Source organism: Pantherophis guttatus, chromosome 4, assembly GCF_059756535.1.
Source record: "Pantherophis guttatus breed Tessera chromosome 4, ASM5975653v1, whole genome shotgun sequence".
Taxonomy (NCBI): Eukaryota; Metazoa; Chordata; class Lepidosauria; order Squamata; family Colubridae; genus Pantherophis; species Pantherophis guttatus.
Window position 1 is genome coordinate 128,906,593 of NC_142066.1, and position 27,239 is coordinate 128,933,831.

At 39.7% G+C, this 27,239-nt stretch overlaps 1 protein-coding gene across 11 annotated transcripts in view; it reads right to left on the reverse strand.

Annotated features, from left to right (window-relative positions):
- Positions 1-27,239, reverse strand: part of DYNC1I1 (dynein cytoplasmic 1 intermediate chain 1) — a 212,867-nt gene that overhangs the window by 164,623 nt on the left and 21,005 nt on the right. For 6 of the 11 annotated variants that reach the window (XM_034402103.3, XM_034402096.3, XM_034402094.3 and 3 more), the window contains exons 5-6: positions 7,802-7,861; positions 5,866-5,981 (exon numbers count right to left, since the gene is read on the reverse strand). In XM_034402103.3, coding sequence (XP_034257994.1) covers positions 5,866-5,981; positions 7,802-7,861 — 176 coding nt within the window. The remainder of the gene's footprint in view (positions 1-5,865; positions 5,982-7,801; positions 7,862-27,239) is intronic. The other 5 variants (XM_087892761.1, XM_034402098.3, XM_034402101.3 and 2 more) reach the window with 1 other exon arrangement.

The window sequence follows — 27,239 nt, forward strand, 5'->3', positions numbered from 1 at the left end:
TGTGTTCATTCAGAAATAAATTCTTTTGAGTTCAAATGGCTTCCTGCCAAGTGAATGTGCATAAGATTATAGGTTTAGACATGTAAGGTCAGCCACATGTGGATGATTTCACGAGGAAATTTTAACCACAGAAGAATAAGACAGGAGAATCCATCATTCAGTCTACTTTTATCTGTCAAAAATGATTGTGTTAAATGACATATATAACATAATAGGCCACTACTGGAATAATCAAATTAAAATGGATTAGATAGATCCATTTTTATACCTTGGATATAATACTATATTGGGGGGTTTTCATAGTATTTTCACATGATACTAAATTAATGTGATGGCTACCAAAAGGATATTTTACTTAAAAATTTTTATTTTCTTAAATAAAAGCGAATTAGCAAAACTTTAATTTTAGATCCAGCCTTTATGTTAATGTACTAATATAATAAATCAACTGTATTAAGCCACCAGAGTTTCAGAACTTAGCAGGCCCCACATGAGCCCTATCAATGGAATTAACCATTGTGACCCTTAATTTCCTGCAATAATTGAAAATATGTTCTACTTGGATCTCTGTACACTTCAAGATAGCCATTTTGAGAAACAGATTGGCTAGGCAGCCTTCCTGTTTATAATCAGCCACAGTAAGCTGTCTTTCCCCCAAAACCTAGGACACAATCAGTATTTTACTTCAGATTTAATTTGGACTTGTTTATCATTCTGTTCTATTATTTTGTTAATTTCAAGGGCTTATACTAGTAATGGAAATAAGAATAGCCAGACAAAACCTATCACAGTGAAATTTATAAATCACTTCATAAGAGCACACTAAAACGGCAGATTAAATATTATTCTTAAATCAAGCAGCTTTCTATAGGTAGTCCTCAACTTATGATCATTCACTTAGCAACCATTCAAAGTTACAGCAATGCTAAACCAAAGGACTTATGATGGATCATCAAAGTTCTGGCCACTGCAGAGCCCATGATGTGATCAAAATTCAGGTACTTGGCAGTCCTCCCGCACTTATGACCACAGAGATATTTAACTCCCTCCGCCCACTTATCTTCTTTCCATCTTTGCCCTTTTGGTCACTTGCACTCCATAGCCCCTGCCACCCTAGCTTATCTTTGCCATATTTTTGCTTCCATTGCCAACCAAGCATGCCCAGCTTGGTCCTTCTTGAGGTTGTTTCCATATGAGACCTGGGGAAGAACAGTCAGGGTGGGAAAACCTCAGCAGCAGCAGCAGGAACAAGAAGACAGTGAAGGTCAACTGGGGTGGCAGAGCACGGGGCCTTGAGTGCAGGGCAGTGAAGGCAAATGCAGCTGGAACTGGACTGGGGCATCTGTGACTTTGCACCATACTACTTAGATAGCTGAGGCTTCCTGAGGCATCTGTGGTTTTCATACTCTGATGGGTGGCTGCAGTTTTGTACTCTGCTGCTAGGGCAGTCTGGGGCTTCCCAGGGCAACTGCGGCTTCACACTGCACTTGGTTCAGGGGTTGCAGAGCTGCAGAGTGCCAAGAAGCTCCTAAACCAGGGTTCCCCAACTCCCAGTCCATGGACCAGCATCGATCCACAGCATACCAGAAACCAGTTCATGCAAGCAAGCAAAGCCCCATCCACGGGATGCAGGCAGCACCTGAAACCATGCCCCTTCTGGGTGTGCGGAAAAACCTCTCTTCACAGAACTTGTAGGAGCCTGTAGTACAGTGGACTAAAGCACTGTTATTAACATCTGCTGCTTGCAATTACTGCAAGTTCAAATCTCACCAGGCTCAAGGTTGACTCAGCCTTCCATCCTTTCAAAGGTAGGTGAAATGAGGACCCAGATTGTGGGGGCAATAAGCTGACTTTGTATAAATATACAAAAGTATGAAGGCTATTCCTTAACGCATTGTAAGCCGGCCTGAGTCTCTGGAGAAGGGCAGCATATAAATTAAAGCAAAAAAACAAAAACAAAACCTGGTGCCCAAAAGATTGAGGGCCACTGTCTTAAGCATAGTGTGCACAGACAGAGCTACGTAGTTTCAGGGCTACTTGCCACCTGACAAGGCAGGGTGCAGGGCAGCCAAAAGGACAGAGATGAAGGGAATAGGCTTTTGTGGGTAGCTGAAGGACTGCAATCCCTTACCTTGAAAAAAAAAACTAAGCCACAAGGCTGGAAGGGACCAAGCCCAGAATAGCTGGCTTGGGGTGATTCTGGCTAAGAACAGTGGAATTCGTTTAACAATGATGACAGGGAATGCTGGGATTTCCATCACTAATTGTCACATGATCTCATGCTTTGTAACTACATTACTTAGCACCAGAAATTCCAGCCCTAATTGCCAATGTAAATTGACGATTGCCTGCAAAAGGCACTGTTCCGCTTTTACAAAGTTGAATAGGTCTACTTGCAGCTATTACACATCTGTGTGGCATGTAAAGAAACACCTGCATTAACACACTGAGATCATGAAAGGAAATTTTTTGACTAGAGAACTTTAACTAGATAGATATGCTGAGATGCAGGACTTTTCTCTGCTGAAAATATTTTTCTTTTCCTTTTTTTCCTTTTTTTTATTAACTGGGGTTACATTTATATACAGGGGTCATCTCCAAGTGCACAACACAGGGCTGCTTTCAAATGTCAGGACAGAAGGATAAGAGAAAAGCACAGAGCCAATTACTTGCAGCAGACATGAAGACTCTGAGATCAAAGCCATCATCCGTCATCTGGGGCTAGTTTTCATCAAGCATGTCAACTGCCCATTTGTTTTAATGGATTGAACCGGGAACCTTGATGAATATTTAAATTGACGAACAAACAATGAGGAAAATAAATCATAAGCCATCTATCAGGAAGCAATAAAAGAGACATGAAGGAGTAAGAAAAAACAGATCACAGTTCTCTATTGAAAACAAAGTTTCTCACCCAGGTATAAATAAGTACTAGAAGAACGCTCTTTGAATTTACTCTTTTGGATTGAGAAGTAATTCAGGCACTGTCTATGGGGCCTTTCCTAACTTTCTCCCCATTATAAATCTGTGAGTTAAACTAAATTTAAAAAGAATGAATGGTTCAAAAGCACCCCTTAAGCACTGTGGACAAGCAAGAAGATTAACCTAATGTCCTAAATTCATCATCTAATTATTATTATTTGTTCATTAACTCAATTTATATTACCTGCCATCACAGACTACAGAGGGCATACATTAGATCAGGGGTCCCCAACACTCAGGACATTTATTGCTCGATAGCGAAACTGAAACCACCCCCCATCCAGTTTCATGGAAGAAAAATGGTCTTCCATGAAACTGGTGCCTGGCGCCCAAAAGGTTGGGTAACTCTGCATTACACTGTTCACATGACAGAACCCTAAACCAATGGTCCTATTATACAGAGAATTCCCTTGGAGTGTCATAAGCAAATGGAAATTTCAGAATTCTTTTTCACAACAGAGGTAGCTCTTCTTTGCTTTCTTTACAAAATTCAATTGGCCAAGGAATTCTGTTCCTTGCCACTTATGTGCTAGGCAAGGGTGATTAATTATGTTCCTAGACTGGAGAATTGGCTCTGTTTCCCACAGCAGTCCTTCAAAAGGCCTTTGTTGTTAACTAGCAAAGGTTGGAGGGAATTCTTCTTTGTCTCACGTGCAAGAGAATTGTTATTACTGAGCTATTATAGATGCTGCCTGTGATTCCTAACATGCTTGCAGGATCTTGACACCTCCTAGGCTTCCTAATCCATCTGTTTAGGACCAGCTTTGAGTGATGACCAAGCAGGCGCTGATTTAGGGCACCAAACTTTAGGGGTGCCAGTACCATTGTTTTTTCAAATCATTCTAAAAATGAAAATATTTGCATTGTTGAGAAGTGGCACCGTTAGTCAATGTGGCGTAGGGTCACCATATAACCTTGAACTACTGTTGCATTTGTTTATATATTCATTAAATGGAAAACTAATCACTATAAAGAAGCATCCCCCAGCATAATTTTTATTATGAAAAATGACAGCCCCTCAAATATTGCTACCATGTTATCTCTTGACTATACATTCCCAGTTCCCGCAAACGTTCTTCATACTGGTTAGCCTCCAGTCCCCTAATTATGTCTCTTACTGTTGTCTGCACTCTTTCTAGAGTCTCGACACCATTTTTTATCACGATGACCCAAACTGGATGCAGTATTCCCAAATCAACTTTAGTGTGCTGTTGATTTAAGTACTCTATTAACTTAAATGTCACCAAAGAAATCCCCTGAAACAATGATCCACTTTTAGTAACATTGCACTTTCAGAATCTGCAACTTCCTCCCTATCATTTTTTATTGAAGAAAACTTACTTTTGTTCTGGGAACAAAGCAGAAGTAAATGTATAATAATCAATATGGTAAGAAGAAAATTCTAGAATCTCACCCATATATTTTTTAGCTCCTTTCAGAGAGATAAATCAGTTCTATGTTCATATGTATTACAGCCACCAATTTGCAAGCTGTTTTTCCTTTATTTTTCCCCCATGTCAGTATTAATTGAACCACTAGAGGGTACCCTTTGTAAATTTCTGAAGTATATAATAAAATTCCCTTTGAAAATCTCAATGTTTGAAATACAGTAGAAGAGTAAGCCTTTGCCATTGATAAATCATATTTCTCTTGCAAAATAACTTGATTTTCACCTTTAAAAATCTTGCAGACATTGTACAAAGAGAGCTATGTTAGTCTGTAGAATGAATGTCTTTAAAGAAAATTTATTAGAAAAGTTGCTTCCAGGCTTCTGATTTTGACAAGCATGTGTTAAATTCCATAGTAGAATTTTTAATTACATTTAATAATAGCTTTATGTTAGATTCAAATTATCATAGATGGCTAATGGCACATTCATTTAATCAATATCCACTTTTGAGAAAGAAACAATGTTTTTGAACATTTTGGAACCTGTTCCAGGCACCAGTTTAGGCAGTAAATATTTAGATCACCTTTCTCCAAGTTGGCATTTTCAATGATGAGCCCTGACACCTCCTGAAATGAACTTCCATTAAATCTGAAGACAATGACTGCTTTTTCATAATCTAAATGAAGGAATGCCAAAGGGGTCATGGACATAATAGAAAATAAATCTAGTGCACGCAGGCAAATGTCCCAGAAACTGAATTTATTTTAAAGGTTATATCTCATTTGTTCTTCACTAAAGACCAGCTTGGCAATAAAATCAGATTCACAAAGTGTGTTCAACCATCAGATATAATCAACATCAAAACACTCCTCCCCCTCCTAAATTCCAAAACTCAGCAGAAGCAGAACATGTTAAAATATGCACAGATAAAAGGGAATGTAGAGCAGAAGGAACTCAGTATAATGAGAAAAGGATTTTTTTCCAACAGAAGGTCTTCTAAAGTAACAACACTACAACACTACTACAGCTAATTGACTATACTGATGAAATGTCTGGACCAAAAAGGTCCTGTTGTTTAAGTCACAGTCCTCCCATCACAAGGAGATGATCAGGGAGGAAGAATCTAACTTTAGCTGCTGTTTAGTTACTTGGGGCTCAACTAATTTAAAGGCTTAAAAGAGAAGCAGATGATGGTCAGGGATGATGTGGTTTATCATACAACCCCCTCCCCCGAAAAAAAAACTAAAGAGGGAAAAGTTGCCTAGCTGAGCGTGAAAGTTAATTAATTAAAACTTGGTTCTATCAGACACAAGCCAGCAAGCAACATTAATCAAATAACTGTGAGAAAGACTGCTTCTAAAACAAGCCAGCAAAAGTTGATTTGTGATTCCTAATAAAGAACATATATTATGATCAAAGTATCAATTATTGTAATATCTTTTAAAAAATACTGAAACAAAATTCCTCTTGAAAGTATAAGAAATTAAAGTTACCTTCAGAGCGATGAGTATCCAATGGTGTCTGAGTCTCTTTGGAATAGGATACCACTTCCCGAGGCAAGAAGTCCACCTGGGTGATCTTGGAGATTCCAAGCTTGTGTAAACGGCGGCTAGAACAAACACACACAGTATTGAGGACTGAAACAAGCTTTCCCAAACCCTATGGGTGTCAGCTGCCCCAGGATTAGATTTCTTTTCCCTTGAGTCCCTTGATTTCTCTCTTAGTTTAGAGGGCAAAATTTTCATGCAAACCAGGGAAATAAGATTTCCATTCCAAGTTTCTTTGGAATGTTGCACCTAGCAAAGATTTCCACGGATACTGACCTGTAACAATTCAGCCTTTAAAAGAAAAGCATATTTTTTGTTTCTCCAATTCTTTATATGACCTTTTTATCTAGTAGTTTGTATAAAACACCATCATAAAGTTTTGTAAGAGGAATTAGAATCCTGTGACATTAATATGTTGCTAAACTGTAATTCCCAGGATACCAGGATACCAGACTACTGGTGAGGAGCACTGGGAGTAACATGTAGTCATCACAGGTTGACTACTACTGCTCTAAAAGATCAAACACATTATTTATTATAATGTACAATATGAATTCTTCATTACTCCTAGATTTCTTTCTTAGAATGCAAATAAACCAGTACTTATATTTTTAAGAGTATGCTAAAATCACTATAGTGTTCTTCAGGTCAGGGTACCTTGTCATAATCATTCTTATAGGCTAACATTACATTCAAAAATAAATTCTTGCATATTAAATGGAGTTCCTTCTAAACTTACATTTCATTTATCCTAGCCTTACTCCAGAAATAATACATATTTACTGTATCTATGTTAGAGCAGGCAAAGCTATGGAACATGTCATAAATATTCTCATAAAATGGCAGGGATAAGCATAAGCAACTAGGGGATGAGGCAAGTGATGAAATAAGAATTAAAACATCACACAAACCCTGTGACTTATGCAACTGCACAATATGTTCTGTCACTACAATTTGTAGCAGATATCTATGGCTAGGATGGTGGGAATCACAAAATATCTATAGAATCCAAACATTGTACCAAATTGTCCCATTTGCCTATCATTAACCTTCTTCCTTCCGCTTTTTGTTTTGCTAGACAAAATATAAATATTTTCAAAAAAAAGTTCTGAATTGCAGCTATACATTTTATTTTGTCTTTCCTACAAATACTTATGTGGCTGAAATAGTATCCAAAGATTTTCTTGTGGATAATGCTAAGATCTGATGACTTGCTCTACAATATTTTAACTTTTTAAGTTAAAAACTATCAGGGCAGAAGTATTACATTAATATTTTACATTAAAGAAGTAGATAAGAGTAACTACTTTCATTATTTATTGGCTGTAACTTTCAAAATTATCACACAAATACGGTTGTATAAGAAGAAAAGAGAAAGACATTGAGGTACTATATTAAAAGAATATTGCTAGCAATGAACACAAAAGCATAGTAGGGAAAGTATTTGGCATGCTGATTATGTTAAGAGAAATACATGGTGTTAGACTATATCCACATGCATGTTATAGTTTCCACGAACATGCTGCTTCAACATTCCATCTCCAGTGAAACAGAAAGTGAAAAGAAGTCTACAACGACCAAGAGTTCTGTGAAAGTAGACAACACAACTCCACATCTGAATAAATTTGGGATGGCTCAGTAGTGACTCTTTCAGAGAGTCTTGTTAAAATTTTCTTGGCATAATATGGCCCCTCCCAAATTTTCAGAACTGAACAAACGATGTGGAAAGTTAAGTAGAATTAAATAAAATTATTAATAATAATAACAACCACAACAATCAGGATAGAGAAGAGAATAATACAGGAAAAAAAAACCTACTTAGGAAGTCAGTTCATGCAATGATGTCATACTATAACAAAAAACAACAAGAGTGGACATATACCCAAGTTCAGAGTCAGACTGAAGCTGGAGCACTGAAGGGTCTGTGTCCCACTGCAGGGTCCTAGCCAGGTTTAATCAGCCGCACAGGACAAAGGAATGGGTGGGCGGAAAAGAACACACAGAATTAACTGAAAGGATGAAGGAAAAGAAGTCACTTCATCACTTGCCATAAAATGTTTTACAGGGACAGAACACAGCTCCAAAACTACCATAGAAAAACACATGGAGGATCACAGTGTTCTTTATCAGACAAGAGTAGGTAATTCAGTAAGACTATTTGTCAAACTAACAAATGTTGTACCAGCAAGTATTGAAGGCTTCCAATATATGACATTTGGCAATGTATGCTTTATCACACATAATGAACATGATAGAATGAACTTCAGATATTTAATTACTGGCCACTGTTCATGAACAACTCCAATGCAAAATAAATCTCGTCAGATCCCCCACTTCGTTTTTACAACAAGTCAAAAGGGAAGTCTTTGCAACTACCAGTAAGTGTGCACATCAAATGCACTGGAGTGACAATGCAGTTTGGTTATTCTAGAAAGAGCATTCTGCAAGCAGAAACCAGTTGCTGCATGCTGATTGTACCACAGACACAAAAAGTGGGGTGGTCAAAGAAACCTCAGAATGCAACCTTTGGTGCTGTATGTATAGGACATTTTGCACCTTCTGATTAAGGCATAATCAACACTGCCAGCAATGAGTTAAGAACTCTGAACAGGTACAGTAGAAGGAGCAGGCAAGTGGAATTCAGGCATTTAGCAGCTTTCCCACACTTACAACCACAGGGGCATTTCAACTCTTCTACCTGCCTATCTCCCATCTCATTTATGGCCTTTGGCCCTCTTCCAGCCTGGCTGACCTTTGCCATTTTCTAGCTCCTGCTTGCTGATAAGATGTGCCTTCTCTAGTTGCTGGGATAGGCTAGTTTAGGAATCCAAGGATTTCAGAGGATGGCTTTGCACTGTGGAAAAGGTAGGGGGAGCCAAAACAGCTCAAATTCAGCCCAGGCCTGCCTATGAGCTCTTTGCAAACAGGTGTTTTGGCATACTGTGCCTCAGGAGCTACTTTCAGCTTTTTTTCCCCGTTTTTTTTCAATTTTTTCACAATACAAAGCCAGCCCTAGCAGGGCTCAGAAGTCAGGCCAGACACGCCTCATTAGCAACAAGAGCAGGAAGATGGCAAAGATGATACGGGGTAGCAGAGAGCAGGGTGAAACTGATCTTAAAGTGCAGAGTAGTGAGGGAAGCTGGACTGGGGGTGCAGCTGCAGCTTCTAAAGGCATGGCAAGCAGCCTAGGATTCTGAGGTTGCTCAATGCCCTGCAAAGCAGGAATGTGGGGGGTGGAGGGGGGGAGAGAGGGAGAGATAGGCAGTTGGAGACAGTCCCTTATCTGAGGGACTGAGGCTCTGGGCTGGAAGCACCAAGCCTGAAATGGCTTGAATAAGGGTGAGACTTTGGCTAACGACAAGGAAAATTTACCTAACAACAGCAATGTTGCAGCTTAGTTGCAGTCACTAAGCGATATGGGCATATCATGTCTCATTTTATGACCACATCGCTTAGTGAATGAAATTCTGGTTCCAGTTATGGAATAATTCTTATTCTCATAAGTCAAGAATTACCTATGCCTTGTTTATACTTCTGAATAAAATGTGGGCAATAATTCTGTGAATAGCCCAGTGTGGAAATTATGGAAGAAGGGACAAATACAATTTGAATAATGTGTATGTGATAGATGACATATTGAGTCTGGCACTTAATGGGATGTTTTGTATTTTTTTTGGGAAGAAAAGCCTGGAGGTAAATTCATAACTTTTTTTTTACACTTCCAAAAGGGTCTGAAGCAAAGATTTGTTATGAGAGCAAATTATTCATGGGTTTTTTTTAGAATCTAGGTATCCAATAGCTACATATCATTTTGAATTCTATTTCATAAAGTATTTGTCTAGTTTTCCTCAAAGATTGATAAAAGCTTCCATTATAAGTGTTTTTCAACCTCTGTAATTTTAAGCTGTAGGAACTTCAACTCCCAGAATTCCTGCAGCCAGCATTATAGTAATCAAGATTCAAGGGTAATTATGTAATTTAAATTGGGGAAGTCCTGACAATTCTGACTGTTTCAGTAGCCTTTTACTTTGCATTAAGATAGCACATTGAACTGGCATTAGGACTTGATTCTTTATGGCAAAAAACAAAAGATACATCTGGCCATTATGTGATGGCTTGTGGTCGTGCTAAAAATAATTGGTTATTTTTATCAAATTGTACATTGCTTCAATTACCAAAGTAAGTTTTAAAGTCTTATATTTTAGTGTTATAATCAGTGGTGGGATTCAGCCAGTTCGCACCACTTCGGGAGAACCAGTTGTTAGCTTTCTGAACAGTTTGGTGAACTGGTTGTTGGAAGAAATCATTAAGGCAGAGAACCAGTTGTTAAATTATTTGAATCCCACCACTGATTATAACTCCATACAATAATGAAATAGAGAACAACTGTGATACATAGCTACGCACCGGAGATTGTAATCAATACAAGACTATCAGGAATAAGCTACCAAGGAACGGATCATTGCAATCTACTGCAAATTTTCAGTGAGGATGCAGTTCCATGGGGTAGGTACAGCTGCAAAAAAAATCGTATTTTTTACATCTCACAAGATGTCAATGCTTTACAGCCAGGACAAACTCCTTATGTGGTCAAGACAAAAGATAAAATTTATTTAAATGTTAATAAAATTACTATAATTATTTTCCATGTACTTAAAGAATGGTCTTTTTTCTCATTACTGTAATCTTTGGAAGACTTCAAGGTACACACCTACACACAGTTACTAAATAATAATTGGGGCAGGTCTGCTTTGCATTGGTTTACCTGATGGATTATCCCTACATGTATTAGCATGTCCAGATCCAAAGGGATTTGTTAGAAACTCTTATTTGGCTCCTTTCATAAATGTGAAGGAAATTTATTTTCAACAGTAGCAAATCCTTCTAGGGAATTTTTTAGTCAAGAGTCGCTTAAATGATATTTTCCTTGTCATATTACATTTTTTTTCAAGTCTTTTAAAAACATTTCACTCTGAACAAATCCATGCTTATATTTTGTTAAGAGTTTTTGCTGTTCAAAAATCTCCCTTGGAGGTACAAATATAATCTGAAGCTTAACATTGTTAATAAATATACATCTCTAGGAGTAGATTTAGTATTGATGTCCATAACTGTGTGCTGAAACATGTCTAACTAATTCCTGTTTTCAAAACTCCAATCCATTTTCAGTATAGTTTGCTATTCTTCTCTTCAGAATAGCAGAATATCTGAGCATATTATGACTCCAGATATTATGCCTTTTGAGCAATCAAATGTTTCAGGCTAGGTCTGATTTCTCTACTCCAAGACAAATTTTGTGCAACTTAGGGGTTACACTTTTTATTTATCACAGGGTTATAGTAGCCTAAGGATCACTTCTTATGTCCTTTATTTACTTTTCTCACACAAATGATATCACTAAATGCTCTGTCTTTCACAGTCCTATGAAAAATAGGGAAATAAATTTACATACACTGTTTGATTTGATATATTTTTATTAGAATATGCAGTTTTTCTTGGGTTTTGCTCTTGAGTTTTCCTTTGTAAGGCAAAGTTATAAACATAAACATTTTTTAATCCATATGAATCTCTTTCAGATTTGCCTCTTTTTCAAGTTTATCCTTTATCTTTCTTAAGAAAATACGGCCACAGAAATTTGGGTCACCTTAAATGTGGCCCAACAGGCAGAACACTGCCTACTTCGTTCATTGGTTTCTGATAGTCCTAAATATTTGAATATTTTCTTTAAACTCTTTCAAATTTTGAGAACAGATGTCAATAAAAAGCACAAAAAATATTCTGATACATAACAGATTTAAATAATAATTATCATATAGAGATCCTTTGGAACAAAAAAATCATCCCGATTCCAATTATTTATTGTTACGTGACTTTTTTAAAGGAACTATCCTAAATATACTGTCCATCAATATTACTGTATTGCCACTAAAAACATATGAACCCAATAAAAGTAGCATTAAAGAAATTCCAAAAACCTTGGATCCTAGTAGCTCTGAGAATCAGAAACAGAACTGCAGCCTATCAGGACTATAAATCTTCATGAACTTTCACTGAATACAAGGGGTTTCGTTAATGACGTCAGCAGCATTAGAGTTTCTGAATCTGCACCAGAGCCGAAAGTTGTGAATCTCATGGGGCCACTTATACCAGAACATCCTGGATTACTTAGGAGAAAGACAAAAATACACATAGCTTGCTTGTGGCACTCATTACTCTTTTGTGCCATCCTCTTTAAATGCGACAAGTTCCCCAAGTGACAAACAGTATTCCACTAGGGAGGATACCATTACAGTCTCATTAGAGAAAGAGCTTGAGAACACAATCCTCAGCAGGAAAAAACAACTGAGGTTATTAAATGAACAGGATCATCTTGAAGGCTTGCCAGGGGCTTAAATCTCAGATTTTTCTCTTGAAAGTACTGATTTCCAGCATTTAACCTATTTCTGAGTGCCTGAGGTTAATTACTATCTTCATGAATATTCCATTTTCCCATCTGATAACAGTCAAAGTCGGTTGCTCAAGACATTAGCAGAGCACTTACAACCAAAATGAACAATAGAATCAAAACCTCAAGACTGACTCAGACAAGAAAACCAGATAGGAAGTGACAACCAAATGTTGCCAAAAACGGAATGTGAAATGAACTGAAAGAAGCAAAGAGGAATGCCAAATCTGTCTAGGAAGAGCATAAAACGATGGACAACTGTGTCAAGAGAGAGCACTGTTTCCTGTCATTGCCAGACTTTAATTATCTCAGGAAGTGAGAGAAGTCATGCAGAAGCAAATAGGCCTCCAGAATACCCCATTATAAATAATTAAGAGAAGTGTAGGCAACTTAACTAGTTTTGGGTGAGACCTCATTTCACTATATGGCCAAATGTTAGGGCATATATTTGATTTGGGAGTTCAAAATTCATAACTTACACTTTAAATCAAGTCCAGAAATAGACAACTAAGCTGGACAGAAACATATCATGCATAAAGAAAACAGGCCAGAGAAGACAACACATGGGTATGTGTAGCTTAATTTCCTTATTACATAGTTAGACTTGATGTTTAGCTCAACATTAGGCAATCTATGATCCTCCTGCAATAAGCTCCTTAGTCTGTAAAATCTGTGGTGAAGGAAGCTAGGAACTGCCATTCACTAATATTTGAATGACTATAGCTTTCTAACTTCTATAATTCCATTTTGTTTATCATCACTAGGCAGCAGGTTTCCAGAATTTTAAGCAAAGATTGCACAGAACTACGTATTAGAGATTTGCATATCAGTCTTGTGTGTGTGGTATAGATGCGTATTTCTGAGATACAGTGATACATCCTATCTGCGGTGATACTTCATGCAGTCAGTGTGGTTGGAAATGACCCACATACATCATTTATAAATAGAAATGGCTCTGTTATATAATTGTTTAAAGATGACTAAGATGCTTCTTTAAGGTTGGAAATCAGAAACTAGCTAATTTTAATTATGAGAGTTTGCTTAACTCTTCCATCTTTAAAATTGCTTCTTTCTATTTTAGGGGAATAAATTATAACTGATCATAGATATCAGAAAGGGCATTTCGTTCCTATGTTGTTATCATTATATGTTCAGTTCTATATCTAATTAACCTGAAAAGGTTTCCCAGTTAAAACCCGAGTCCTGTTAACAATTCTTTGGGAATTCTTTGGTTTTAGACATGATCAAGCATCATTGTGTTTCAATGATTTTGACTTAGAATGCTGTTGAATTTAGACACTGAGATAATAAACTATTAATGATTCAACAAATTACATGAATTTCAAAGGCTTCCGGTTTGGCTTCCATCGCCATCGGACGGTCCTTTGAGACCGCCAGCCTGTCGCCCTTTACAGCTGAAAGGCGGCTCAAAAAACTCCATTTCCTTAAGGAAATGCGAGATAGAGCAGGCAAGGGCAGGTAGAGCCCTCTGCGAAGTCCCCAGAGTTCTTTTTTTACTCTTGGGGACGAAGCAGGATGAGGCTCCCTATTTTCCTCGCCGCTGCTCCGGGCTTCGGGAGAACTCTGCTCTTTGCAGAGCTAGGCAACGGGACCAAACCATTTACTGAAAACTAACAGATTGTTTAAACAAATAGGATGAAATCCGGATTTTGGACCCTAAATCGCAAGTATTTCTAACAATTTTATAAGAGATTTTAAAAAGCGAAGAAAAGAGGGGAAAAAAGTTTAAAATGGCGACTGACTGAGGCTTGAGAAGGAGAAAGCTGAAAGCGAAAGTCCTTCCACCTGAATAGCTTAACAAGTTACAAAGTAGCAGAAATAATAGCGCTGGCTAGAATTGAAAAGAAAATTTTTTACTTTATGTTTCTTCCTTCTTGGAGACTTGATATTGATACTGTTTGGAGAGAAGTCTTTTTTTTTTTTTTTAAAAAGAGTTTGTCTGTGTGGCAGGATGGCATTAAAAATGACAAAGCCAGACAAACAAGCAGTGGGGGGGGGCCCTCCCCCATTTACAAACCATATGAACAAGTTTTGAACTTGCAGAATCAGAAGAATGGTTTTAAAGAATTTGTTTTGGAGGAGATAGCAAGACATGATGATATTGTGAACCAGAATCTTGAAAAATTTAGGCAGGAAATTAAAGAGTTGGTACAACAAAAATATGCCAATTTGAAACAACAGTTTGTAACAGCTTTGAAAACTTTTTCAGAAATAGTTAAAAAGATGGACAAAGATATTAATTTAGAATTAGAGTCTAAAATGAAGGAAGTTGATCATAAGATTTATAACTTGGACAATAAAATACAAAGAATTGAAAATGACTTGATAAATATTCCAGACATGAGCTTAGAAGTAAAGTCTAAAAAGCAAGCTAACTATGAGACTTATAATGCAGATAATATAAAACAAAGGATTGAAAAAGAAATTACAATGATGCAATACAGGTTCATGAAATTTGCGGTTAGAATTAGGGGAATACAGGAAGATAAAAGAGAAGATTTGAGAAAGATGTCTGCTGAAGTTCTGGCTTTGATTTTAAAGGTTAGTCCTGAAGAGGTATCCTGTAAGATTGATAAGGCCTATAGAGCAAATTCTTGGGTGGCAAAGCAAAGGCAGTTGCCTAGAGATGTGGTGATTTACTTTACTGATAAAGGAATAAGAAACGATATTGTGCAAAAGTCTTTTAACTCCACTCTTGAAATGCATGGAAGGAAGATTTGGATATATAAAGAGCTGCCATCTAAGATGTTAAAAGATAGAAAGGAATTCGGATTTTTGGTGACTGAGCTAAAGAAACAAAACATCCCATTTAGGTGGGATGCTCCAGTTGGTATAATATTGAGATACCAAGGAGAAAGATATCAATTAAATACTGTTGGAAAAGCGGAAGAATTTTACTACAAGGTTCTTAAAAAGGATTCAACATCTCCATGTATGTCATCAGTGTGAGGACAGCAGGGGAATAAAGAAACGCAAAATGAACAAGAGATTGAAACCCAGGCTAAGCAGATGGAGATGGAGGTAAAGGAAAAATAACAAGTCACAGAGGCCCTTTCGGATGAGCCGCTTTTGGATTCTCCTTCAGAGGTTATAACTGGATTACCTATAAATACAAGAGGCAGCTTTGGATTTTAATGTGATGTCTTATCAAGTTACAGACCAGCATGGAAATCAACCAGCTGATATACAAGTCCTAGAAAGGCAACCAGAATGGAGATCTAAGCCACAAAAAGTTAAGAAAAGAAGAAGCAGGTTCTACAAAGCTAAAAAATTTTAGACTAAACAACAGTCTATTGCCAGTTACTTAAGAGACGATTAATATGAAAATATAGCTGCGGCATATTATTGACTAATACTATTTTGAGAAGAATAACAGATCTCTGCAGTGCTGTGTTTTTGGGATGTGGAAGATGGCCTCTAACTGAGTGGATTGGATCTTTCTATTTTGGACTCTTTGAAAAATGGATTATGTATATGTTGAGCTATAAGGCACGAGAATTATGGGACTGGGGCATGCAGAAGATCTGGTTGTTACCCTAACATGGTGGTTGGAATTAATAATCTAGATGAAAGACACTACAGAAGATACTATATGGAATATAAATATAAAGTCACTCGGGTGGTTTTTTATACACGAAAACATTTATTATTGATGGGGGCAGATGGTAATTGAAGATACTGAACATACTGTTGGAATCAGAACTTGATGTTACCTTTACATGGGCGATGGAATTAACAATCTAGTTGAAAGACATTACAGAAGATATCATATGGATTACAAATTTAAAGTTATTTGAGGATTTTGTCTATATATGGAAATATCTTTTAGTGGTGTGGGCAGAAGAACAAAGATATTAAAATATTGTGAAGGGTAGACCTGTAGGAAAAGGGGTGGAGATAGGTTAGGTTACTGATTGTTTAGCTTAGTAAAAGGGAGGTTATGTTTAGATATGAATATATATAAAATATCTGAATTAAGAGATATATGTTTGGGAGTGGAGGATAAGGGTAGATTAAGAGTTGAATAAATGTTAAATTAGGAATTATTATAAATTTTTATAATAAAAAGGTTGCTGTGAAATGTTTAGTATAAGGGGATATAATAACAATGTTAGAAAGAAATGGTTAGCATGTGGGGGTGGTGTAAAAGGTTGGTAAAGTATTATTCAATTTGATATTAATGATATTATTTTGAAGAAGCCATGGAGGGAGGGGAGGGGGAGGGGGGTTAGGGAGGGGGGGGGAAGGGGGGAAAATTTGTATTTGAAAAACTTTTTCAATAAAAAAAAAACAAATTACATGAATTTAAGGTTTCCTTAGTAAGATATAGTTAAGCAACCATAAATTGGTAAGGTTTATGAAATCTAGTTTTCGGATTGGTAATCCATGGATCCTCTCTGGAAATCAACAGTTCTTTAATATTTTATTATTTCAAGAGCATTTTTGGTATTTTTGCCCAATACATTATTATATATTATATCAGTTTGCAACCTGAATAAAATCTAACCTGACTAGGAAACAAAATAAAACCAGACAAGGTTAATATTGTTTAAAAGCTCCCTTCTATAAACCTCTGACCTGCAGATCACTGAGGATTTTAGAAGCAAAAGACCAAAAGACAGCAAGATGTAAAAAAAATTATTTGGCACTGCAGTGCACCAATATAAGGAGTTCCTTCCAGGTAGCAGACCAATATGGCGACTCTTTATTGAATGCCAAGGACGAAGGGGCGATGTCCGGCATTTTCGAGGGTGTTGGGGGGGCAGCTGACCATCTTACAACCCCCGCCCAGCAAGCTGAAGCATAGCCGGCTCGATTGAGCCGTAGATGGAGCCGGAAGAACACCCGGCCGGAGATAGTTAGGGATGGTGCGGCGGGCGGTAAACGGCGGCGAACATTGAAACCGAGGCCCAGCTGACTGTCATAAATCAAACGGCTGCGGGGCTGGAGCGGTTGAAGCAACGGTCAGCGATGTTGCTGTGGCGGTGGCGGCGCAGGCAGCGCCGGCGGCGGTCCCTGGGCTGCTGTAAACTTAATTTGCAGCGTACTGGGCGCTGAGGGCGGCGACACGGGGCGGCAGCCATGGATACGGAGGCGGAGCCGACTAAAATGACACTTGCAACTACGATGTTGACAGCAGCAGCAGCAGCAACACCGGGAGGCTAGGCTATGAGGATACCCTCTCTAGACAATGGAGAGGGCTTTGCTGCAAGCAGTTACCCCCCCTCGATGTAATGGGGAGGGGGCCTGGACATTCACTTAATCACCTGAATTCAACTTAATCACCTGAATGGCCCTATCTGAAAGAGCATGGTAGTGGTGGGGGCTGAGAACTGAAGACATTTTTTGATCTTCCCCTGTCTGCTTCCCCCCCCCCCTTACTAGACTTAGGCCTAGTTTGGCCATTCAGCGAAAAAAAAAACAAAAAAACTTGCAGCTGTTTCGATCAACTTATAGCCTTTTTAAAATATCTTTTCCTCCTTGACTATCCTAATTATCCTGATTATTTGATTTCATCTCTTCCACCTGGATGCTTCACTTTTGCTTTTTTCGACCTTATCTTCGGATTTTTGCTGGTATCAGAAAGGGAGGAAGCATAGACATTGAGAGTCTTGAACAATTTATTTGTAATATTTATACAAGTGGATGGGACGGACCATCTTCGCCTTTGTTTCTGTAACTCTGGACTGGTCGCCGTGAGAGGGCGGTCATTGTGACTCTCATCCCCCTTTTTTATGACTAACTTATTTTAATCACAAGACTTTCCCATCACTGTAAGAGGGAGATGGTATTCCGATGTTCTATTATATTAGCTTCCTTGTACAATTATCTACTTTACCCTTTTTGTCTTAACCATCTGTTTTAAACCATCTTTAACACCTTAAGAAGAAAATGGCCTTTCATCGCCTCCAATTCTATCTCACCTCTGATGTATTCAATAACAGAACTCCTAGCACTGCGAGATTCCCCCCTCTTGCAAGTTTGGCCCTCCCAGTTATCGAGGGCCGCCCTCAAGGATGGGTTTTGGAACCCCGAGAGGTGGTATGCTAAGAACCAGAAGCTTTGGGGTTTTTTAGATAGTTTTTCAAATTCTATTTTAAAGGGATCTGGGAGGAGGGTGGTTTCCAATGTAAATAATGAGGCTGGGGAGCCTCCCGGGAGGGGGGTGGGTTGTATGGGTTCAGGGATTAACCTGCGAGGGACGGGGTCTAGTCCATCTGAAGAGCACGGCGGAGGAGATGCAGAATCTGGGGCCAAGGAGAGGGTTAGAGCTTGTGCTGTTGATAGACATTACATCAGTACTGTAGGTGGGAGGGGCAGATATGGCAGGAGTAGGGGGCCACATCAAGTTGCGGGAGTGCGCGCTCGCTGTCTTCAAGCGGTGGCACGCTCCGGCCCCCAATGCTCTTCTTGTTCCACAGGTGGCACAGACCCTCAGGCCCTGGGCCTTCGGCTGATGCTATGCAATGCCAGGTCCGTGGTAAATAAAGCCCCCCTCATTTGTGATCTTGTTCAGGAGGGGGGAGCGGACCTGGTGGGTATTACGGAGACCTGGTTGGGCCCGGAGGGGGGAGTCCCTCTCATAGAGATGTGCCCACCCGGTTTCCGGGCATTTCATCAGCCAAGGTCACAGGGAAGGGGCGGGGGGGTGGCAGTTATCATTAAAGAGGGTCTTAGTCCGAGGGAGGTCACTGTTCCTCAGACGGCCGGATGTGAGTCCCTCCTTGTGAAGTGGGGTCATGGGGTGCAGATGGGCCTGCTGGTTACGTACCTGGCTCCCTGCCACGTGGCAGCGGCCTTGCCTGAACTACTCAACGTTATAGCCGCAGTGGCGATTGATACCCCTAGACTTATGGTCATGGGAGACTTCAACCTGCCATCCGTCGGTGAGGCGTCTGAGGTGGCTCAGGAGTTCATGGCTTCCATGACGGCCATGGACCTGACCCAATTAGTTCATGGCCTTACTCACACGGGGGGAAACACGCTGGACCTGGTTTTTGTCTCTGGTCAGTGGCTGAGTGGTCTCGAGATAGGGGATATAGCGATCAAGCCCTTGTCATGGTCAGATCACTCCCTCCTTCGCTTTGACCTTCGAACCGCCACACCCCGCCGCAGGGAGGCGGAACCGATGAGGTGGTTCCGCCCCAGGCGCCTGATGGACCCGGATAGGTTCCAGACAGAGCTTGGGCCATTTCCTGAGGCTCTGGCACATGGCTCGACTGAAGACCTAGTGGCTGTCTGGGATAGGGCGGCCGCTGGAGCTTTGGACCGGGTCGTGCCTTTGCGGCCTCTGACCCGGCGTCGATCTCACCTGGCTCCCTGGTTCACCGAGGAGCTGAGGGAGATGAAACGCCGGAAAAGACGCCTGGAGAGCAGTTGGAGGGCCAGCCGTTCTGAATCTGACCGAACACTGGTAAGGTCTCATATTAAGACCTACCTGGTGGCAATAAAAGCGGCAAAGTGTAACTATTTTTCCGCTCTTATTGCGTCATCAGATAATCGCCCGGCCACCCTGTTTAGGGTGACCCGCTCCCTGCTCCACCAGGAAGCGCGGGAGGACCCCTTGGAGGGTAGAGCCGAGGACTTTGTACAATATCTGTATGACAAAATCGCTCAGATTCGGGAAAATTTGGACTCTGACTGGGTAGATTCGGGAGGGAGGATGGAGGCAAGTCTTGAGAATATTATCTGGGAAGAGTTTGATTCTGTGACTCCGGAAAACGTGGACAGGATACTGGGCAGACTAAGCGTGGCCACATGTTTATTGGACCCGTGTCCCTCCTGGCTGGTGCTGGCCTCTCGGGAGGTTACACGAGGCTGGCTCCAGGGGATTATAAATGCTTCCTTGAGAGAGGGTGTCTTCCCTGCCGCCTTGAAGGAGGCGGTGGTGAGGCCTCTCCTCAAGAAGCCTTCCCTGGACCCAGCAGTGTTGGCTAATTACCGTCCAGTCTCCAACCTTCGCTTCATTGCGAAGGTTGTTGAGTGTGTGGTAGCGCGACAGCTTCCTCAGTACTTGGATGAATCGGCTTATCTAGATCCGTTCCAGTCGGGCTTCAGGCCTGGATACAGCACGGAAACGGCATTGGTCGCATTGGTAGATGATCTCTGGAGGGCCCGGGACAGGGGTTGCTCCTCTATCCTGGTCCTATTAGACCTCTCAGCAGCTTTTGATACCATCGACCATGGTATCATGCTGCACCGGTTGGAAGAGTTAGGGGTGGGAGGCACCATGTTGCTGTGGTTCTCCTCCTTTCTATCTGATCGGTCGCAGTCTGTGTTGACAGGGGGGCAGAGGTCGACCCCGAGGCCCCTTGTATGTGGGGTGCCACAGGGGTCGGTTCTCTCACCCCTTCTGTTCAACATTTATGTGAAGCCGCTGGGTGAGATCATCCGTGGTTTTGGGGTGAAGTATCATCAGTATGCTGATGATACTCAGCTATACATCTCCACCCTGGACCACCCCAATGATGCCCTTAAAGTGATGTCCCAGTGCCTGGAGGCTGTACGGATCTGGATGGGGAGGAACAGACTCAGGCTCAACCCATCCAAGACCGAGTGGCTGTGGTTTCCGACGTCCCGATATAGTCAATTAGTGCCATCATTGACTATTGGGGATGAGTCATTGCCCCCCATGGAGAGGGTTCGCAACTTAGGCGTCCTCTTGGACTCACGGCTGTCTTTAGAAGAACACTTGACGGCTGTGGCCGGGAGGTCTTTTTATCAGGTTCGCCTGATTCGCCAGTAGCGTCCCTTTCTGGATCGGGACTCGTTAAAAATGGTCACTCATGCCCTCGTCACTTCACGCCTGGACTACTGTAATGCTCTCTACATGGGGCTCCCCTTGAAGAGCACCCGGAGGCTCCAGCTGGTCCAGAATGCGGCCGCGCGGGTACTTATGGGAGCAGCATGGCGCTCCCATGTGGCTCCCCTCCTGCGCGAGCTGCACTGGCTCCCTGTGGTCTTCCGGGTGCGCTTCAAGGTCTTAGTTACCACCTTTAGAGCGCTCCATGGCTTAGGACCGGGGTACTTACGAGACCGCCTTCTGCCACCAATAGCCTCTCACCGCCCAGTACGCTCCCATAGAGAGGGGCTTCTCAGGGTGCCGTCAGCCAAACAATGTCGACTGGCGGCCCCCAGGGGGGAGCCTTTTCTGTGAGGGCACCCACCATCTGGAACGAGCTCCCCCCAGAGATACAGAAGATTCCGGATCTGCGCACTTTCCGCCGTGCCCTCAAAACATTCCTGTTTCAGCAGGCCGGCCTGGCCTAACTTTCCCTTTATATTGCTTTTTGATTTTATTTTAAACTGGGATGTCTTGAATTATCTAGGACCAGAATGTTTAGTATATTTTAATTGGTTTTTTATTATTAACGTTTGTATTACATGTATTTTTATCATTCGCGGTTCACCTCCCTGAATCCCTTAGGAATAGGGCGGTATATAAATTTAATAAATAAATAAATAAAATAAATAAATGCATATAGAATTTTATTAAGAATTAGGCTAGTCTTGTACAGGTAATAAATGAATTATATGTTCAAAATTTCTAAAGCTATAGTAATTAGTTGAAAAATATTAATTGCAATATCATTCCAATAGTCATCACATTTGTTTTCAACAAGCAACCAGAAAGAGCACTGAAGTGTCACTATAAGGGAATAGTCTAACTAAAGAAATACTGAACAAGATTTCTTGATATGATAACTTTAAAGCAATGTAAAGAAAACATGATGAAATGGCAAAACAATTAATTAAATAATTTCAGGGCTAAAATACAAGGCATAACTTCATCATTTCAAGCATCATAAACATTCATCTCCATTAAGGAAGCAAAGCATACCAGAAAGAGATGAGCAATTGAAATGGAGAAACTTTGTTGTATTGTCATATATTTTCATGTTCATGCATACAAATTACTTCTTTAAAAAAACTTCCATATATGTATCATGTTTCCCAGAAAATAAGCCCTCCCCCAAAAATATTTAAACACATGCACTGCCAGTCTGGTTAGAGTTAGGGAGACAGAGCTGGAAATAAAGTAAGACTGCAAGAGGAGCCCCATCTTGCTCCATGCGCCCCAAAATAATAAGACCTCCCCGAAAATAAGTCCAAGCGCTTATTTCAGGGTTCAAAAAATATAAGACAGGGTCTTATTTTTGGGGAAACACGGTAGAAAGTTTACAAATTAGAGATAAAATATAAAACAGAACATTGGAAAATGATATAAATTTTCAAAAGTGGATTTTGCAAACAATATTTGTTAGCTGCTAAGCAAACATCTATTCCTTTGAGGTTCTGGCTTCCAGGACCATGCTAAAACATCCATGTGGCTTTTGTTATTTCATGTTGCATTTTTCATGTATATTTCTCTATGGATATACAATAGAAAGAGTAAATTATAGCATTGATTTCCTTGGGGCTAGTAGATGTCTCCACCTCTAAAAGAAAAGCAGTCTAATTAAGGATTTCATGACTAGATTAATAAGTATGGTAGCCACGAATTACACTAGCTGCAACATTTTACATTAATTAATACCAAGAACTAAAATTTTGGTTGGTAAGACACCCTAGATATCACTTTAGGGAATAGGAAAACCCTTCCCCTCTGATCTACTCTATAGCATAACAAACTTGCTAATGAGAAGCACAGAGAATGGAATTCCATCCTTCCTTGAGGAATGACAATATCAGCACACTTAATGATGCCACAAACTCCACATGCAAAAGGGCTCATTAAACTGAGGTTTCTGGCTTCTGTAAACAGCAGACTTCCAAAACTAATTCCTTTTCCTAGGTCAAAGATACAGAGAAAATAGTGTCTACTTTTATTTAGCCAAGTATAATTTGAGACAACTCTCAACTGCTAAAAGTTTACATTGTGCAGTTCTATCTGATATCTGATATATTCTTACATGGGAATAAATATAGCAATATTGGGTTTTACACAACAGGTGTTCTGAGCCCAAAATTTCTGTTGCTAAATGAGGCAGTTGTTAAATGAGTTTTGCCTGATTTTATAACCTTTCTTGCCACAGTTGTTAATTACTGTAGTTCCCCATTGACTTTGCTGCCAGAAGGTTGAAAAATATGATCACATAACCCCGGATACTATAACTGTCATAAATATGATTCAATTGCCAAGTGTATGAATTTTGATCAGGTGACCATTAGGCAGGGATGAAATGTAAAATTTGTTACTACTGGTTCTGTAGCTTGGTGGTGGTGGGTAAATATGACTGGGTGGGCGTGGCCAACTTTTTTTTTTTTTAACTTTTCAAAGCATTTTTTCTAATGCTTTGAAAAGCCTCTGACGATCAGGGAACTCAGCTGGGATCATCAGAGAGGCTTTTTTAAAAATGCCTCTCTGACAATCAGGCAATTCAGCTGGGATCGTCAGAGACTTTTCAAAGCATTTTTTTACCACCTCTTCGGCCAAGAGGTTGCAGAAAAAAATGCTTTGAAAAGCCTCTGACGATCCCAGCTGAGCCACATGATCATCAGAGGCTTTTTTTTTTTTTAAAAGCATTTTTTCATCGGAAGACAAAAGCCTCTGATGACTGTGCGACTCAGCTGGGCATGTGGGGGGCGCAGGGATTTTTGCTACCAGTTCTCCAAACCACCCACCGCCACCACTACTGGATCGAGTGATCCGGTCTGAACCGGGAGCATTTCACCCCTGCCATGAGGGTTCTGCAACAGTTGTGTGAACAACAATATTAGTCACTTTTTTCACTGAGGTTGTAACTTCAAACGGTCACTAAACAAATTGTTGTAAATCAAGGACCACCTGTAAGTGAAAACTTTGGGTAACACAAATTTAACGTTATAAAATGGGAGGGAGGGAATGTTAATCTTTCAGATGTATAATACCTGTAGTTATACTTTCAGAAGAACCACAGACATGAATTTTTCCTGGAAACAAATCAAAATAGTAATTATCTATTACTGATTCATTGATATTGTCTAATTGTTTTTTACTATTAGAAGTAGTTTTATTTTTATAGTTGTCTTGCCTTAACAAGTACTTTTATTTATTCTGAATCTAGGAATATGATCAAAATTACAGAATACTGATTATGAAAAATATCTAGACAGTACGAGAAATGGAAAGCTTGACTGCCACTTGGCTGCTGTTTACTCAGAAATAGGAAATAGCTTACTTTAAACCTTTGAATTTCATTACCTAAGTCTGCAAACTGAAGTTATACCAACCCTGCCTGCATGTCTGTCTCTTTTGTGAAGGAAGTTCTACATGTGTCCTAAAACTGAAATGAAAAATGCATATCAAGTATATATTAATTAAATCAAAGGCTATTATGATAGAGGTCGCCCCCCAAAAAATGCATTAGAAGCACACTAAACTCATGATATACATTTCCAATCCTATACAAGAGCAAACAAACAAACAAACCCCCAGATGTCATCCCCATATTATCATTAATGGTTGTATTGCATCGAATTGTGAGACCTTTAGTTTCAAACAGACCACAGTGAGTAAAAGCTTAGGGAATCCAAAGTTAGATGGAAAATCTACAATTCTATTTTCACTGTAATGCAAATCCATTTACAACCAGATTTTCCTTACAAGTAATCTCAGATAAGAGCTTTGATATTCCTATACTGTCTAAAGTTATCATTATATTTCTATTCCTTTCATTGCCCCTTCATCACATGTCTAGCACTCTGGCACTCAATATGAAGACCAAGTGGTCTCCCACTCCTACCTGCAAACCTGCCAGTTTATCTGAGGTGGGTTTCATTTGTCTAACCACAGAGAGGATAATGACATCTTAGTTTTTGCTACCACTTCTGATTTCTCTAATAGCTCAATAGCGTTCTAGGGCAGAAGTGGAAAAAATTGTTTTGAACAGACCACACTAAAGAAACAACTTATAGGAATCAATGGCAAAATGCTCTATTTCAGAAGATGGGAAGTTAATGGCGATGTTATTTATACTTTACAGAAAACCATAACCCTCAAAATGACACCAAAGATCTGATGGAAGAGCACAAGACATCCTGATGCAGTCCAAAAGAAACACGTTATAGAAAGGGGATGTGGGCAGTGAATTCATAATGTCACCAGAATCTGCACAAGGAAATTTCAGTCCAGCTTTAAGAATAATTCAATAATAGTGCAAAAGGCATCCATTTTGCATCTTAAAAATTCCATATCTGCAACGTCTATTAAAAAAAGGAAGACAATAATAGCAACAACCATTTAAGATAAACCATAACCTACAAAACTATGCCAAAAATCTTGAGATACTCAAGATATGCTCTGTTAGGCTCATAGGACTTCCTGATACACAACATGTGGAATATAGTGCCCATCCCTATTACAAAAAAATAACAAGAAAATGTTATCCCCTAAAAAGAGGGTATACAAGATCTACATGCAGAGTCAGGCTGCAGTTATGCAATCCACAAGAAGTACTCAAAAGTATTTTCATTTTGTCTTCAAGTATTTGCTATATTAAAGACAAAACAATAGAAATAATTTCTTTATACAAGCTTTTTAAAGAAAATTTGATTACCTGCTGTTGTGTTAAACTGCAGACTAGGGGTGGGTTCTATTTACCTTTACTACCGGTTCGCATCGTGCCCGCGCGCACTCTTCTGCACATGCGCAGAAGCTTCTGCACATGCGCAGATCACTTATGATTATGTCCGGGTCAGTGGGCGGAGCCTCCCGCCGGTTTTACTACTGGTTCTATAGAACCGGTCCAAACAGGGGGCAACCCACCACTGCTGCAGACCCTACACTGATTGGACAGCCATTCACCACAGGACATTCCTAAAAAAACATTGTTCTTTCTTAACTCTTTAAAAAAAGACCATCCCCTGAATATCTATGAGCCGGATTTGAGTGGCCTTCTCAGCAGCATGAGCTATATCCTTAACTTGCTGGCTTTTCAGGAAGAAGAGCAACATGAAAATAAAATAAATCATCACTGTCATGCATCTTTCCCTGAACCAAAAATCTATCCAAAAATTTATCTGAAAGGAAGATATCCTGTTTTCCCCAAAATAAGACATCCCTGATAATAAGCCCAATCGGGCTTTTGAGCACATGGCAATAAGCACTTATTTCAGGGTCCCAAAAAATATTAGACAGGCTCTTATTTTTGGGAAAACACAGTAGTCGGCGACAGTTATGCATAAAAATTAATTCTATAGTTATGTTTCAAAAGGTTTTATTTTATATTGAGGAACTTAATTGCACCCTAGAAATCTCATGTCAAAGAATAAAAGCAGGACAAATTTTATTTAAAAATTAATAATTATAAGGCAATGTAATTAATTGTTATATCAGTTAAAAGATGCATGCATACAAAGGACCTCTGTGTTAGAAAACACAGTGAATGAATTCTGCTACTTTTTCGTCCATATTTTTCTTAAAACTGTTTAAAACGTAATGGATGACAATATTGATCTTCTAAAACAGAGAAGTATTCACACATCACGCTAGGCCACAATATGGTTTGTTTGGTTTTGGCTTAGTATGTTGAATAAATCCATGCAATTGTGGCTTCTTCAACAATCATAATTAAATAGCCAGCAGTCTTCATGCCCCAAGTCAATATCAGTTTTTCAAAATACAGAACTTCAATGAAAGGAATCTCCTCTAATAATTCTTCTAACACAGGATTTCATCTCTGCAACATGGGAATTCAGTGGAGGAGGGGAGGCAAGACGGGGGAGGAGGGCAAGTGATGAAATGTTTGCTATGGCATGACATAAAAATGCAACATTTAGGTAATCATTGACTTATATTTGGTTGCTTAGTGACCATTTGAAATTTTAATGAACCTCTCTCCAGTTCCAAAGTTCCAACTGCCCCTGTGGAGTC